This window comes from Epinephelus fuscoguttatus, linkage group LG3 (assembly GCF_011397635.1).
Source record: "Epinephelus fuscoguttatus linkage group LG3, E.fuscoguttatus.final_Chr_v1".
NCBI lineage: Eukaryota > Metazoa > Chordata > Actinopteri > Perciformes > Serranidae > Epinephelus > Epinephelus fuscoguttatus.
This window is the reverse complement of record NC_064754.1, coordinates 29,270,928-29,288,947: the sequence shown is the minus strand read 5'-3', so window position 1 is coordinate 29,288,947 and position 18,020 is coordinate 29,270,928. Positions and strand designations below refer to the sequence as shown.

Sequence of the window (18,020 nt, the reverse complement as noted above, 5' to 3'; positions counted from 1 at the left end):
GTCACCAATTAACCTGCGTGTCTTTGGACTGTGGGAGGAAGCCGGAGTACCTGGAGAAAAGTGACATGCAAACTCTGCACAGAAGGGCTCCCCACCCTGAGTTTTGAACCAGGAACCCTCTTGCTGTGAGGCGACAATGCTAACCACTGCACCCCTATACCGCCGCTCACAAACATGAATTTTGAAAAAATCATGATCAAGATTGGAGACAAATATATCTATGGAGTGAATGAAAAAAAAATCTTAGATCTTTGACTTAAACCTGTGAAAAATGGGACCAAAAACAAATGTGTTTACTTTTGAATTTTTGCACAGTGTATAAAGAGGTCATTCATATTGAAACTGAACGTAGTTTATGTCCAGAAAAAAATGGTCACAAATAGAGCTGGACACCAAATACCATTTTTTTATCTATTATTTTTGATTGAATAATAATTTTGCCAATTTTATGCTGTTTTTGTTGAAGCAAAGTTATTGTACAGCTGCTTCTGTTTGTGCTTGTGACAACATTGTTTAAGATTTGAGAGCATTGGCTCCTTGTAGTAAATTTAAAAAAGGTTTTGTAGAGAAACATGTTTATAATGGAAAACAGGGAACATACTGAGTTATTGATTGATTGAGGACGAACAGTAAAACTATAACAAATCATCCATTTACAAACTCTCACACAACTCGTGCAGTATATTCCAAGTCTTATTTATCCAGTTGTATGCTCAGTACTCCCAAAACACATACATTTTTACTAAAAAAACAAAACAAAACAAAACATCCACAGTCATTTGTTTATTCTAACTACAAAAAATTTTGTCCACTGTCCACCTTCACATTATCCTTTGTGTCACCAAGTACAGATCAGTCTCAGACCGTCTTTAAGTAATAGCTGAAAACAATGTTTATAAACAACAAGACTGATGAGCCTGTCCTGCAGTGACATCATGAGAAAGCGTCACATAGTGATCCTCTCAGTTCATTCATAAAGTACAGGAACTATTCTCAGCCTTCAACTCTTGTGACTCACATGGGTGGTGAGAGCTGAGAGACACCTACTGGTGAAGTAGTAGAATGACCTCCCTGTCGTGTGTGCAGCACTCAGCAGTCACAGAGCAGATACGTCGTGATAAGACACAATGTGCATTTTCTTTGACTTACCTTTAGCTGATTGGCAGTGCTCTCCTGTTGTGTCTGGAAACATGGGTGGTTATACACGTGTAGCTGACGCTTCACTACCAGATTGAATCTGAATTTACTATGTTTATATGTGCACTGATTGTTTCCCAACTGTGACAGACTCTCCCTTCTTCTTCTTTTGTCACTCTCTTGTACCCTCCCTGTCTCCCCCAGTGCCTCTCTCTCTGTCTCGTACATTTGTGGTCAGTAGGGCTGAATCATTAGCAGGATCTCCAGGTACAGTGGCATTTTCCATCTATACATACACCCATCCTCACATATCATACCATACTAATATCAGTAATTACATGTGAGAGCTGAAAATAATAATAATGATGTTTCTGCTGAACAACAGAAGATCGTCTTTAAAGCTTAACCCGCACGCTTTGTTTAAACTTACATGAATGTTTGGTCACAAGAGGTGTTGATGGGTGCATGCTTGAAAGTCTGTCTGTACCTGAATGCAACATGTACTGTATATTCATGTGTGTATGCGTGAAAGAGAAAGAGGGAGAGAAGAAAACACATTCAGATTGAGACTTAACACCCTCATCCCCTGAGCCATTAGTCAAGTGGCTGAATGGTGTTGGAGACTGGAGGCCCCAGAGCGAACCCAGGCTCCGCCCCGCTCGCCCCTAACCTTTAACCTTCCGACTACATAAACAAGACCTACAGTTACAGCCCCCTGCCGGACACACCACTGAGCGCACATACAAAGACACGCACATACACATGTGTTCACATGTACTCCAAGCCACACACACTCCACACATTACTGCCACGAACACAAACACACCCACATGCATCCGGAAATGCACTTGAACAAATACAGCCTCCTCTTCTCTTAAGCAGTGACCGCCAGTGCGCCTCTAAACGTGTTTTTGCACCCTGCTGTGCACGTTTGTGTGTCTGCGTGTACATGAATGCATTACATGTGTATTCTTGACACACGCTGCCATTTTTTTTTTTTTTTTTTGGATTGACCTGGCCTCTGCAGCCCCTAGAAAGTGGAGTACTAATCCGCGAAAGTTCACATGCCAGGTCTTTTGCCCACTGCGCTCGGTCCGCACACACACACACTCACACACGTATTCCAACATGGGATTACATACATTCCAGTCGGCGTAGTAGCATTAGCGTTGGCCAAGCCGTTTCCACTTTGTTGTGTGTGATTTTCACTAGGCTTCTTTAAGAAGTGGAAAACATAATCTGCCTTTAATTAAAAAATTAAAAACAACAAAAAGAAAGAACAAGTCTTCTATGTGGTAGCACATGGAAGGAAGCAGCATCACTGGAGACCACCGACTCAATAGCTGCCGCATGAAACTCCCTTCACCTAAAGACTTTATGTAGAAATTAGATTTCCATACATCAAAGCAAGAATCTGTGCTTGTGTCTAGCATAGGACCTGAAAAATGTCAGCAGTACACAGGATCTGAGGTGCTGCTGAAGCTCCCGAGCAGCTGAAGCTATTTCAGAATCCAAATAGATGATGTACTGTACTTATTACAGTGATGATTAACAGGTTAACCAGACAAAACAACAGTATGGATCAATAGCAAGTGTCATACATACTTGGAAGTATATTAGATTCGAGCAGCAGGGATGTGAAAGATCACCATGCTAACATGATGTTAGGATGATGTAATGTCTCTGAGTGTTAGCATGCTAACATTTGTCAATTAGCACTAAACAAAGTACACTTGAGGCTGATGGGAATTTTAGTCATTTCGCAGGTATTATTTAATCTCAGATATCTGATATCCACATATGAATATAGGCAATGGGACAAGATTTTGGTATCGCAAGTGCTTAGGTTTCCATTTGTAGTTTGAGTGCTATTGACCAATCATGTTTGAGCGGGCTACAGTTATGTGCAAAAGAGGTGGAACACACTGGCAGAAATGCAGTCTCAGTATGCATTGGCTATCCTGTAATGAAAATTAAGATTTTTATTAATTTTTTTTGTTAACATGCCTTCATATGTAGATATCTCTATGATTAGTTAACAATGTCCGGCACACATAAGAGGAAGTCTTGGCCCAGATATCTGGCCTGGCCACACCGGACCCCCAAAATATTGGCCGTTGAATCGATAGGTTCCAAGATTATTCAGTCACAAACCAATGTTTATTGGACAAATTTAAATTTTTGATCTGATGATGGTGAAAGAAAAGTCAGAGGATCATCAAGTTAGTAGAATTCATCATGAGGGGATCATGATTATCTGTCACGGAACATAAATGTGAACCTCATGGTGGTGCTAGAGGTAAAGTCAAGGACCACCAAAGTCTCATTAGGACTCAGGTCTGGGTACCACAGAATATCAGTCTGGACCAAAGTGGTGGACCGGCTGAACAACAGGCCGACATTGCCACCCAGAGCCATGCTGCTGATGTGGCTAAAAACGATTATGAAATGAGATCTGTAAATTCTCACAGCCAAACAAGATCAAGTTAACCCTGCAGAGTCCAGACCTTGTTCTGAAATTGTGCCTATAAGAAATCTCTACAAGCAGTTGTTCTTGCTCAGAGATCTTTAGTGGAAATGACAGTGCAGAAGAAACAGACAACAACAGGAGGACAGAGTTGATGACAGCCCAGCATGTGAAGTGTGAGGATTCCCCCATAATGAATTTTTGCACAGAGTAGGCTGTGACAGAAGGTCTTTGGTGCTGTATGAATGTATTTTTTTGTAGTTTTAAACAGAAATATTTTCCTGAGATACGAAAGATGGCATCTCCATGTATTGCTACTTGTTGTTAGATAAAAACTATGGCATAAAAACACAACATTGCTGTGGAGGAAGAAAGGAGTATTTTGATATTCCCACCATGACTCTATACCACATCTAATAAGAAATATCCCACAGTCTCAATATTACAGAGCACTGAGTCTGGTTTTAGTTCTTCATTCCCCCCCTTGTCTTCCCTTTAGGGAACATATATCTACGTTGCTCTATATCTAGACTTAGTTTTCTGTGTGTATTTCCTATGCTCTGGGTTTTAAATGTGTTCTCCTCTACTATCACCTCCTCACAGAGAATAAATCTCCTCCACGGCCGTTTGGACTCAACCACTCCGACTCCCTGAACAGGAGCGATCGTATAGACGCCATCACTCCGACCCTCGGCAGCAGCAACAACCAGCTCAACTCCTTTCTGCAGATCTACGTACCTGACTATTCAGTCAGAGCGCGCTCAGACCTGCAGTATATAAAGGTGAGAACACACACAGGTGAGCAAGAAAGGCACTGCGAGGCTCTATGATTGCAAAGAGCCTTGCAGTGCCTGAGGCTCTTCTCTACATGTATACATAAAAACTGGTACAGAAGATTCTTGCATATGATTACAGTGTCATTTATTAATAGATTAGAGTTGAAGGTTGAAATTTTAAAAGGGATTCATAAAAATGTTTGATTAAACATCTGACATACAGTATTATGACTGACAAATCAACAAATTAATTCATTAATAAATGAAATTTTAAAGCATCCGGGTTTTTTTTAGTCTGAAATTGTCGCATGTCTAAAAATAAATACAACCTCACATTGTGTCACATTTGCACACTGAGTCCTAAACATTTTCCACATCCATCAGAAGCCTTTAGAGACCACATGAAGAAAATGTGGCAGTGGGACACATCTGTGACAAGACAGAGGACCAGGTCGCACAGTATCCTTTCCTAACCCAGATAGCTCACATCCAACAGGTCAGATAGTCATATTCAGGCAGAAGATGATGATGAAGAGGAAGATGTGTGTCATACACATAATGTGGAGACAGAGAGGGAGCACAGCTCCACCACTTCATGCAGCTGCGGTGCCAAATGGAAGACAGGGAGGGTGTGGTGACAGATACATAACCCCAGTGGAGAGAAACAAACGAGGAAATGTGTCTTTTCATTTTGTCTCGCATAGTGTAAAACATGCATCGGACTCAGTGTGCAAGGTTTCTGTAGGTTTTGATTTTCTTTGATGACAGATTAAGACAGATGTTGACAGATGTTTTAATTGATGTTATTCAGTTTCAAATTTTTATACAAGTAATATTTATAATGGTTTAAATCAATAGTATTTCCCATCTTTGCTGAGTAAGAGTTTTGTGCAAAAGCAATTAAAGGCCTGTCCCAAACATATAGCGGTTGAGTTCAGTGATCGAAGCAGCTGCCTACCAGCCTCACAAGCCCAGTCGGTCACAACCCTCTGCTGTGACATTTGACCTCATCATGCCTCTGTCCTCTTTGTTTCCTAGGTTACACGCCAACAGTACCAGAACGCTGTAATGGCGTCACGGATGGACAAAACGCCCCAATCAACAGACAGTGAGTTCACTAAGATTGAGCTCACTCTGACAGAGCTCCATGATGGAGTGGAGACCCCCACAGTCGTCACCACCACAGCCAGCATCACAAGCACCACCCCTGCCGTGTCCGTATCCGTGGCCAACGAGACGTCCCACCTGCTCAACCAGCAGCAGAACTGTGTAGGCCTCAGCAGGAGCAACCACAGCGCCCACAACGAGGGACCCATCTAGCCCCTGCCGAGCCTGGTGGAGACCCCAGACCCTCCACCCTGTCACGTGGACACACGCAGAGCGGTGGCGTAGATGGAGATGAGGGAAAGTGGGAAGCAGAGGTGGGTAGAGTGAGGGTTCTGCTCCAACCAGTAGCCCCCAGTCAGTCAGTGAGACCCTTTCATGGAGGGGCAGTGGGGAAGACGGGTGCTGTGTCACCCTGAATGCCCCCACCTGAACGCTGTCAGAATCCCTGCTGTACTACACCCTCTTACAGAGGGTGCACTCGGACAGTACCTGCAACTGAGCTTCTATTTTGGGACAATCTGACACTTTCATAGCGGTGACTTGGACAAGAGGACGACAGAGTGCATGCAAACCCCGTCCCTTTCCCCTACAAACACACACACACACACACACACACACACACACACACACACACACACAATCGCTGTATTTTCTCCTCAGGCCAAAGACTTTGGTCCCCCCTTCTTACACTGGACACAGAGTGTTTTTGCTGACATACACACACATATTCAAGCACCGACACATTTCCAAACACACACATACACACGCACAAATGCAACTCCCCCACCCGCGCATCTTTCAGGGAGGCTCAGTCGACTGTTGATCCCAAACCCAAACAAGCAGAGTGAACAGTTGGTCAAAGACTGCACCAAAAACCGCTTTGAAAGAAACCGTTAAACCATGAACCAAGAATGTTTTCCTGTATTTATTTATTTTATAATATTGTATGTATATATATGTATGCGTGGAGACATGATATGACATAAACTGGCATACGAGCATGCGCGAGCATGTACATGAAGCCGTGCGTGGCGCTCTCGTGTCATATCAAAAAGGACATGCTACATATATGTAGACGAACATCCGTTCATGTATATGAGGAGGTGAGGGTCTTTTACAGATACAGTATGTATATTACAGATCCTGTTATTTTTACTATTATCCTAAATCAGGCTTATGGTACACTATCTTTTTCACCTTTAAAAAAAATCACACTATTGCCTTTAAGAGAAATCATATAATTAATTATTTTAACAAAGTGCAATGAAAGCAATTTATTTAAGAGATGATTATGAATTAAAAGAATCATTGTATTATAAATTGACAGATATATTTGTATGTATGTATTGTATGTATATGTATATTTGTTTTTTGTTTTTGTTTTTGAAAAAATGCTAAACTGCAGCCATCCACAAGCAAAACTGTCCTTAGTCAGTCTCTCTTTCTCTTTGTCTCTTTCATGTTTTTGCATCCTTTGACCTCAAACACGACGTCTGCTCTACGTTCATATGGGAGTAACGATGCTTTGACTATTCACCACGGTGTAGTGGGGGGAGGGGGAGGTGAAAGTGACATGGCACCTATGCATGTGGAGGTTATGTGTCTTTTTTTTTTTTTTTTTGCCAATTTTACGCATAATCAAACTTGATAATTGCACAGTATTAATGACCTCATCTAACATGTTGAGCATCATCAACGTCACAAAAAGTAACCTCGACATTAAACATGTCCATGAATGATACACAGCTATGCTTTTCCACTGTTTATGTGTGTGAATGTGTCGTGGCTTTTTTTGTTTGTTTGTTTGTTTTTTTGTATGTGTGTTACTTGCATGTGTGTGTCTATAAAACATAACCCGGCGGTTCAGTTGATAAAGGCTATTTTTTGACAGCGGTGAATGTGAAAGAGACGACACTTTACTTGGCTCCCCACACAACGCAGATTATAATCCATTCTTAATAACTATTGAATTAATTCAGATCAAAATCTAAAATATTCTTTAAAACTGTTGGCTGCTATTAAAGAGAGATATTTATGTTGATTTCATTTTACATTAGAAACTCTGTAGCCATTTTTTTTTATTTCTTTCACAATTTCAAAAAAACACAATTAAAGAAGAGTTTGACATTTTGGGAAATACACTGATGTGCATTCTTGCTGAGAGTTTGACAGATTTTTATAATAACTCAACACCGGATGGCAAAATTATTCCGGTTGAGTTGCTCACCTGGTGCATGTACCATAAAAAGTTTTCATCTTCAGGGTTTACAGCCCACTGTTTCTCCCGCTGGCCCAGCCTGCAAGTTCACATTTGGCTCATAGACTTTGCATTGTGATGACATCACAGTTTTTAAAATTGCTTTTCTCGGCCCCAGAAAAGTTTTAGAAATATAAAACCACCATGGATCAAACTTTTAAAATAAAAGAGTCATAATTTACCTTGTTTGCACTTTGAGGCGTCCTGTCAACAGTTTCACGGACATCTCTTTTATAATGGTGGAGAATTGTTTCGCTGCAGTACCCCAAGTGGCCACTGGGAAAACTGGCTGCAAGGCTGAGCAGCATTCCAGGGGTCCTGTCAATGAGAGGGTGGTGATAACTCTTAACACTAGCTGCTAGCTTGATTAGCACATTGCATTTACGTTAACTGTGATGATACAAAGGCTAATGCTAATTTTCTCTAGCGAACTACAGGTTTAAAACCATTGAAACAAAATGTACTCGACAGAAAAACTGAACATCCGACTCTTTTTAAACAAACAAAACATTACATTTGACCTGAAAAGAGTCTGAATGAGAAACAGCACTACCGCTACACCTAGCTGTCATCGAATGTATGTTGTCACCATTGTGTATAAAACGTAAACAGGTGAGTTAAATAAAAATTCACCCTTGTACAGGTGTCATGATGGAGGAAGATTATCTATAGCAATCCCAACCGTTCTTTGAACCAGGCTGTAAACATGTTTATTTGAACATGGGGGTCTGTGGGGACTGACTCGCTGGAGCCATCCTCAAGTGGCCATTTGCGGAACTGCAGTTTTTGGCACTTCGGCATTGGCTTCATTTTTTTGCCCCGGAGGTTGCTGCTTGACCATCACCATCTCTAAGGCTCATTAATTACTCCTGGAAGTCACTGCTCAGGGCCAAGAAAGTCTGGCACATAACCCCTGTAAAACCACAACTTGATGTTTTACACTAATTAACAAGTAACAAACAGGATATAACTATAAAACTGCCCCCTCCACCCCAAAAAAAACAGCAAAAAAAAAGGATTCTAATTACAAAATGTTGTGTTTTTTATGCTTTTAAATGTCTAATACGACTGTCTCTTGGACTGTGGCAGTGAATTCCTGGAGTAGCTGGTCATCTTTAGTCTGTATGCTAAGCTAAGTTAGCATCTCCTGGCTCCAGCTTCATATTTAGTGCACTGACATGAGCCACTTCCATCTTCTCAACCCCTCGGCAAGAAAGCTAATAAGTGTACATGTCAAACTATTCTTTCAAGTCTTTTTAATGTTTATTTTATTAGTATTTTATATGTGATTGCTTTAGTACTTGCTCGCCCTTATTGTTTTACCTCATAAAGACAGGAAAGAGTTTTAAGATACTGTATGTGCTTGAAATTTTTTCCTAAAGCTACAAAAGTCTTAGTGTAGAGTAATTCTGTTTACTTCATATCTGTAGGGACGTAGATTTTTATCTCTTTGACTAAAACGTGACTTTGATTCCACTTCCAGGCCTGATCATTAACATTACATGTACTGTACGCTGGCTGTTTCCTCGCCACCTTACAGGCAACATCAGTGTCTTAAAGCTGAGTCCTCCTTATATTCAGTTGCAGTCTGTAACCACTGGTGGTCGCTGTTTCCACATGTAATCTAATGTGTGTGTGTAATGGCCCCTGAAAGCAGCACACATGGACGGACAGCCTCTCCATCTGCTCAGCCACGAGGGGCGTCTCGGTTGTATAACCAGACACAGAGTACGTCTGCATTGTTTGCAGCTGTGTTCACTGTTGTTTATTGTTTACTTGAAAGTGCTCCTATGCAGCAGGCCTGCTCCTGCTCTGCTGGGACAATCACTCCAGAGACGAAGCGACGAATGATGATCAGGCTGTAAAAACTGTGCTCGGGACATTCATACTCTGCTTTACAGACTCAGTGCCTGACAGGAGAACAAGAAGCATGATGGTAGAACAAAAGCCCAAACGCACAACAGGAAACACTGGGGGAAGCATCAGCTGTGACTCCATCATTTTAATACACACACACTTGTTATCATTTTCTCTCACACACTCCATCCTCTGCTGAACACAAGAGTATCATCCTTCCATTATGTGAATGCTTTGCAGGCCTGTGTTGAACTGGTCTTTTGTCCATCCCAACGCTGCTACTGTACACATGTGCTGTCCATAATGCTTCTTCTACCTGACGACGTTCCCATTGCCTCCTCCAGCTGGTGGTTTAATAAAAAAGTGAATGATTAACAGACAGACAGTTGGTGACTCAATGTACTCAATCTAAAGCTCTGCTGCTCCTAAATGTTCTGTATTCTTTAGTGATAAAAAGAAGCCAGTTTCTAAATATGAGTTTCCTTTGGATAACAGATGCACACTTTGTATTGATACTCACACCAAAGTAGCTTAAAGCTGAGTTTATGAGCAATGAAACACACCCTTATTCAGTACAAGACAAGTGTAGCCTGTGGTGGCTAAAGTCAGCTATGTTGCTGTACGACAAACACTTCAGTTAGTTTCGAAGATCTTGCATCACTGTAAAGCTACATTTTAGCATACCAGTCACATCTCGTCTCACTTCCACATATAAGGAGATGTTTCAATCACTTAAAGACTCAGACTTCAATAGCTGTTAGGTTAGTTACATCATCATGTTCCACACTGTAAGAGAAATAAAAAGAGGAACATTCTTTGGCTGCATGTCATGAATTTGTGTTGAGTTATGGTAATTTGTCATCACTGTCTTTGAACTCAGATTGTGTGTGAGACGCATGTCCACCAGCAGTCAATACATATGTCTCAGGACAATGAAAACATGATCTTCTAGAAGTATCCACAGCCTCTACCTCTTTGTCTTATTGTGTGGTCAACATGAATTTTTCACCATGTTACAACTGTGTCTTGATCCACAGCGCCGTGGGCCTGAGTTAACCTCCTGTTTCTCACAGTTTATGTGAAACGCATATTTGCAAATAGTATTTTGTTTATAGTGTCTTGATTAAGGATGCATTTAGTCAAGTGTGCCATGTTAGGTAATAATGCATTTTATACTGTGTTTTTTAGTCACTGGTGTATACTGTGCAGGATTTCCCTTAAAAACAACAACAAAAACATGTAGATTGATACAGAGGTAATTCGTATCAGTGATCACTTATGACTTGATAGAAATGTGTAGCGGTGAGTCATCTGCAGAGACAGTGCCCTCTGCATGTACTTTGCTGTGGTCTGGATGTTCCTGGGTACAACACTCAGGTGAGATCTGGACTTTATAAAACACCAACCAGGTGCCAGACTGTAAGCAGCATGCATTCAAGAGGAAGCTACAAAAATAGTGGACACAGTGCCAAAAAAAAAAAAGTTGATCTGGGTTGTTTTTTTACCAAGGACTTGCAGAATGGCCCATTTCAGGATCGTATATGTCACTGGATTATTACAACTGATGCATTGCAGTAGGGGTGCAATGATTAGTCAACTAATCGATGACTAATCAACTATTACAATAATGGGCGACTATTCTACTATTCTACTACTATTCTACTACTACTACTACTATTAGTTGACGTAATTTTGGGGTTTGAGCGAGACAGACCGACATTTTTCAACATCTTAACGCATTTTTTGATGAAATGATTAGTTGACTAATCGAAGAAATAATCGACAGGTTAGTCGACAATGAAAATAATCGTTAGTTGCAGCCCTAACTTGCAGTGGTTAGCACTGTCGCCTCACAGCAAGAGGGTTCCTGGTTCCAATCCAGGGTGGGGGAGCCCTTCTGTATGGGAAGTTTTCCCCGTGTCAGCGTGGGTTTTCTCTGGGTACTCCAGCTTCCTCCCACAGTCCAAAGACATGCAGGTTAATCGGTGACTCCAAATTGTTCGTAGGTGTGAATGTGAATGTGAATGGTTGTCTGTCTCTATGTGTCAGCCCTGTGATAGTCTGGTGACCTGTACAGGGTGTAGGCTCCACCCCCCCCCCCCCCCCCCCCCCATGACCCCTAACAGGATAAGTGGTTACAGAAAATGAATGAATGAAAAATTAATATGTAAGTGTCACTAATGCAGCTGGTAAAGACAGGGCTATTTTTTAACTACGTTATAAACTGCTGAGTAGCTTTAACACATATAACAATAATCTGAATCTGTAAAGTAACTATTGAAGTTAATGTAGTAAAGAGCACAATATTGATTTCCAAAATGAAGCTAAGTAGCAAGAAAATACATATACACAAAAAAGTGCCTCAAAATTGTACTGAAACACAGTACTTGAGTAAAAGTACGTAGTTACATTCCACCACTGGTTTTAGCAGTATATATATATATAATTTACAAACTAATTGAGAATAAATCAAAATGACACAAACGTCCTGCCACATGGTGAAACACTGCAGCTGGTTTATCATCCAGTCTTGCACAGCAGCTAAAAATAAACAACACAACAACAAGAAAATTATGAAAAACTATTTTTTATTCTACATTTTTATGTAATTTACCTCAATGTACAGTCTGTAGGATAACTTCTGGAAACAAACAAACAAAACACTGTTCAGGAGAACGTGAATCGATATGCATAATAACACAAAAGATTACTTTAGTTTAGAAAATGAAAGGTGACTCTTTTGGCACCTGCTGTTAATGTGGATGCGTTCGAGGCATCGTGACAATGGATACAAATCTCCTAAAGCACTGTGACCTGTTCACCAGGCTTTAGTTAGTTCAAAGTCCGAGCGACAGACTTCTGCACTATATAAAAGTTAACCAAAAAAAAAAAAAAAAGTTGAAAAACAGATAAGAAAAGAAAATGGAAATGTCTATTTACAGTTCTGTAAACTGAGACCATTTAAAAACACTAGCTTAGAAAAATAAAAATAACCCCATGGTGTTGATTACAGGTAACACATCTGTTACGGTACTTAACATGCTATTCACATTTCCCCTCATTGTAAGCTTGTCTATTTTTTTTTTTTTACAGGTTTTTCTGAGCCTGTGTAAACTACACTGACAAATGTCAATAGAAGCTTTTTCCTAAAATGATGCAGTCCACATTGAAATAAAACCAATGCTACCAGAACCACCTTGGCAGAACGGATATGCTTATCTTCACATGCATACGCAGAATATGCAAAGAAAAGACAGTCGACTGTTTCCCATTAGCAATGCAGCTGCCTCGTGTAGCATATCCAGTTATTCTATGTTCAAGAAACAAAATCAAACTTGAGAAAACAAATATTTCATTTGTAAAGAAAGAAATAAGAGAACAAACAGCTGTTAAAACGTTTCTAAATGTCCTACAAGCTTTTATCCAACGAATCACCAGTTCAACACATTCACCTTTCTGCACACCACGTCAAGCCAAAACCAAAAATGATGCAAAAATGATGGCGTGTTTCTTCCCTTTTGTGGCCTAAATCAACAGGCCGATCAAACACGTACAGGACTGATACGGCGTTAAATATAAAGGTGAGCAAAGTTAACATTAACAGACAGGATGCGCTGGTTAAAAAAGGAAAGAAAATAAAAGATCAAGTCACCATGTTTTTAGATTCAGGCAGCTCTCTAATGCAAACTAACACTGATGCATCTGAAGAGGACCTTGGTTAAAGGCCCTGAATCTGCTCCTCACTGTGGGCGATGATAGTCGTACATGACACAGTTTTCTGACTAAGTTTGAACAGTTTTTGTTATTTCACATGAAATATATGAGTTTGTTTTTCTGTGTGCTCTTTGCACTAGTTTAAAATGGGCGGGGCTTAGTTGGAAAAAGGTGATGTCACATGCTTCCGTTTACTAATCAGGATTTAACATTTAAATTAAATTGTGACGACAGCTGGCGGGTTGTTTGTTCACCTGCAAGGTTTGATGAAAATTTTAAGCAAGAGAAAATGTCAATTAATGCATGTTTCCATCCATCCAATACTCTTCTGCAAATGCTAGTTGGTTTGAACAGTTGGTGGCGCCTCTTCTCCAGTCAGGCACTACTAAACCACTGCAGAGGAGAAGTATGCAACAATTAAAAAAGCACGTGTTCAGTTATATTTGAGGAGGGTTACAATGAAAACACACAAAGCAGCAGTGAAGTGCAGATTGCAGCTGCCACTTTGACCTGCAGCCATTTGATTCTCAAGGTTATAGTTTAACTTTAAGCGGTCAACTGCGGACAAAAAAAAACAAGCAGACAATCAGTGAACAGAGTCCTATGACTTCTGTGACATGCTGACCTGCGTTACAAAGAATGAACACGCCTCCCAGCTGCAAAGAAATGTCATTATTGGGGGTAACTGCACTTCACGGCATTATAGTCTCCTCATCAGGTGATGTTTTTACGTGTTCCATTTTTAATTTCTTCAGTGGCTACAAGTCAAATTCACCTTAGCACATGTCATGTTTTATTGGCAATATTTGTTTTCATTGCACTTTGTCCCATTTTGCTGGAGTAAACACTTTTTGGGGACATTTCAACACCTTTTCACATTTCAAAATTCCACTTAGGTTTTTGCAAATTGAAAACAGATGGATGGAAAGGCACGTACTGTCACTTAAACCACACCAAGACCGTCCTGATGAAGCAGAATAGCTCATACAAACGTCAAATGCTTAAACTCAGAGATCTTCATCCAGTTCTGAAGTGGTGACGCAGCGAGAACACACGCTATCACGAAAAGGTCACTTCACAGTGTTCACAGGCCCAACAGAAGAACACTGTACACACTCTGTGTCGACACATTTCTCCCAGAGGGTGACACTAATGAGTCACGGTCAGCAGATTAAAAAACAGAAACACCAAACAAAGCCCCAAAACTGAAGAGATAAACAAAGCAAGCTATGCAGACCTACTGAACAGAGCTTCTACAGTACATCCTTGCATACTGAGGCCACTGTAACGCTCCTGTTACACACCTGACTGAGATCACTTCACACATCTCTACATTGCTGCTTTAACTGCTCCCCTACCAAAATAAAACCCTCTGAAATAGTCAAATGCAATAAAACTGAGCGGATAAAATAATGCACGTTAGCTGCTCGTGCCGTGAAACCATTTACCTGACAGCTATTTGCAGAAACACTACTGCACTGTGCTGCAGTTCAGGGTTGTCATAGAGTCTGCTGGCATAAAAAATACGGTTTTAATACTCCGTCCTCATTGTTGCTTGGTAACAAAATATCAGTTCAAGAGCCACTCGTGTACCACAACGTGTTCTCTCCGCCAAACTTCAAACGGAAATAAAATGCATCTGTATAACACCGGCTTGTGCTTCAGTGCTTCTGTGCTTCGGTTTAGTACAACGGATTCTTAGCTTACCGTCACTCAGGATGCTGCAGTCTGAGTGACACACACACACACACACACACACACACACACCCTTACATACCAGTTAGACTAAAGGACTCCTCTACAACGACAAGAAAAGAGACAAAATTAAACTCAAAAGATGAAAAACTGAATGTTGTTCCCACGTTGCATAAAAAAATGTGTTGTAATACAGTATGTGCATCCTTTTTTGACGCCGGGACTGAACAGTGCTTTCTGTTTGATTATAGCGTGCATACTGCATCAATCAGCGAGGCGATTACAGTTTACTGACCAGCATCTGATGGATTAAGCATCAGCATCTATGTAATCCACCAGCAGGTCTCACCGGTCAGCTTTAAAACATATTGAAACATGTGATGCTCTGTCTGTCTGATGGGTAAATTATACAGAAATCAAATTTAATTCATTAAAAGTCACGATGTGTTTTTTTTGTTGTTTTTTTTAAATGAAGCTAGTAAAAGTTGGGTTTTAGAGGACCAAGCATGCATACAGTCTTCTGACAGTCATATGATCTGTCTCGCTACTGGTCCTTTTTTACTTTTCTCAGAAATCTCCAGTATGTGTGTGTGTGTGTGTGTGTGTGCATACAGTATTGATATAAACACACACACACACACATCCTGGAGATGTTTTTCCTCCCTACCTCACTCTGACAACAATAACTACCCGACTCTACTGGGAAACATGAGAGGGCAAGAACAGGAACGTGTTTTTTTTCTCTCTCTCTGTGTCTATCTTATTACTCCTCCTCCTCCTCCTCCTCTTCTTCCTCCTCCTCTTCTTCTTCTTCTTCCTCCTCCTCATCGTCATCCTCGTCGTGGCAGTGAGTGATCTCCTGAGGAGTCTGAGGGAACAGGTTGGGAGGTTTGATCTCACTGAAGGAGCGGGTCAGCTGGTTGCGTTTGCATTCCAGGTCCTTGCAGTCGCTGCAGTGGGTGCGGTTGCGCGTGGCCAGCGGCGACTCCAGGTCCATGTCCACGTGGGTGTGCTCAACCGTTGACTCGTGGGGCATCTGGGAAGGAGGGAGGAGAAATGTGAGAAAACAACGTGGCAACAAGAGCAGACTTACTGGAAGAGTTTGCTTTATTTAACCAGCGAGTTTGCCCCGGCCTTTCATCAGCGTGTTTTACAGAACGGGTAAAATCTTTATTCACTCCCCTCTGATGTAAACTTTAGAGATCATGTATCCAAAAAGCCTCTCTGTGTTCCATAATGAAGATAAAATCATTCCTGCTCAGTCCCAGGTTGACCTCATCTATACCAATAACAGACATATCCGCCACTGACTACTTAGCCTCCAAAAAAAAAAAGCCTAATGTGCGTTTAATATCTCCTGTTTAACAATGTAGCACTGCACTTCTTTAACATTGCCAGACCCATGATGAACACAAAGCTAATGCAGCACAACCATAGATATCTTTATTATCCCACGCATTCTTCCCCTTTGTCAACACCTGGTGCTTATGACCACAGTGCAGCAGTTGGTAGTGGTAACTATAACCTCAAGCTGCTAACCTCAGACAGAAGAGGAGCAGGTTACATAGAAGGGGTTTTGTTTCGGAGTCATTTTCAAATGTGTCGTCTTCAGCCCCAAATGTCTGACTTAAGTGACATGACTTGGGGCAGTTATTCAGATTTTAATGCAGCTCCCCCCTGGATCCAAAAGTGCCTTAAGGCTTCGATCACACAGAGCTCGTTTTGCAGCTTGCCGTGTCTTTTTTTTTTTAATTGTTGCTAGGTTACCACAGAGTCACCTGTTGCTATCTTAACAGCTAATTTGTTGTGAAGTAGACTTGCAGATCTGCGCCTTGAAATCTACATAAGAAATGGACAGGCAGGGGGTACTTGCTCTGGCCCTGATTGAAGATGGGTGATAGTTCCCAAATTGGGTATGTTGGTCACAGGGAAACAGATATCCGTGTGGGTGCATGAGACCCTCAGACAGAGGAGAAATCACAGGGAGTAGCCTTTCACCAGCTGGTTCAGGAGCTCCGGCTGGATGATGGCTGGTTCAAAGCTTATTTTAGTCATGGAAAACTATGTACACTATTACTTGTTCTCATCGCCACACCAGGAGGCCCCGCCTCGCTATTCATCTGCTCGTACGAAAAAATACAGATGACATTGGGTGCTTTTGCTGCTCTAAGCCAGCATTCAAGGTGCTGCTGCAAAACTGTAAGGCACTCAATGGCGCAAAACACTTAACTCTTATTAAAAAAAAAGCCACCACAGGCTGCCAAAACACTCTGTGATCGGGGCCTTATGCAGCTTTTTTCACATAAGAAGCAGTACTGCCAAGGCCAGTATACAGACTTGTCAAATCAGTAGAGCTCCCCTTTAATGGAGGCCTGAATGATCAGAGAAGAAAAGACATGACAGGTGGAAGAGATGATTGAAGGGGGAAGACCATGAGCAGGGACGACCATTAAAGAATCCAGAGATTAATACTACTGAGCTGAAGTGTGATATTGGAGAATTCCTCTGATGTGAACAGCCTTAACACAGTAAGGGAGAAATAATGAGACTCTTGTGAGACCTTTAAAGACTCATGGCCTGAAAGAAATGTTTTAGAATCTTGATTGTATGAAAAAGACTTTCAGTATTAGTAAAACTGTGCCTAACCTTTTGAGGGTGTATCGTTTCATTCAGGTCCCTCAGTTGACATTCAGACACTCACCAGCACGTGTGCAGCTCTGAAGAGGTAGCTGAAGGGGTAGTACAGCAGGTTGATGAAGGAGGCTGCGTACAAGTCGGCATAACGCATCACTTGAGAGGCAAACAAGGTCTGTCTGGAGCCACTGCGGAAAAGGCTACCCATCATGCCGTAGCACATGTCCATGTCATGTGTCACTTTCTAAAAAGGCAAGAAGAGAAAACAGTGGTGAGCGTGAAAAACCATGTTAAAAAAGTTCAGTGTGGTTGTTCAGTGATGCTGAGTCTGCTATGACCTCACCAGGCAATGAGAGAGGAGGCTCTTTGATGAAGT

At 41.3% G+C, this 18,020-nt stretch overlaps 2 protein-coding genes across 4 annotated transcripts in view; one reads left to right on the top strand and one right to left on the bottom strand.

The window, feature by feature from the left end:
• The window catches only part of cnnm2b (cyclin and CBS domain divalent metal cation transport mediator 2b), a 58,832-nt gene extending 48,892 nt beyond the window's left edge, over window positions 1–9,940 (top strand). Inside the window, exons 6-8 of the mRNA XM_049570913.1 lie at window positions 1,342–1,404; window positions 4,208–4,386; window positions 5,419–9,940. Coding sequence (XP_049426870.1) covers window positions 1,342–1,404; window positions 4,208–4,386; window positions 5,419–5,700 — 524 coding nt within the window. The 3' untranslated portion in view covers window positions 5,701–9,940. The remainder of the gene's footprint in view (window positions 1–1,341; window positions 1,405–4,207; window positions 4,387–5,418) is intronic.
• A 2,232-nt stretch (window positions 9,941–12,172) lies between these two features.
• Window positions 12,173–18,020, bottom strand: part of nt5c2b (5'-nucleotidase, cytosolic IIb) — a 28,001-nt gene continuing 22,153 nt past the window's right edge. For 2 of the 3 annotated variants that reach the window (XM_049570917.1, XM_049570918.1), the window contains 2 exons: window positions 17,712–17,888; window positions 12,173–16,046 (listed from right to left, as the gene is read on the bottom strand). In XM_049570917.1, coding sequence (XP_049426874.1) covers window positions 15,774–16,046; window positions 17,712–17,888 — 450 coding nt within the window. In that variant the 3' untranslated portion in view covers window positions 12,173–15,773. The remainder of the gene's footprint in view (window positions 16,047–17,711; window positions 17,889–18,020) is intronic. The other variant, XR_007448899.1, reaches the window with a different exon arrangement.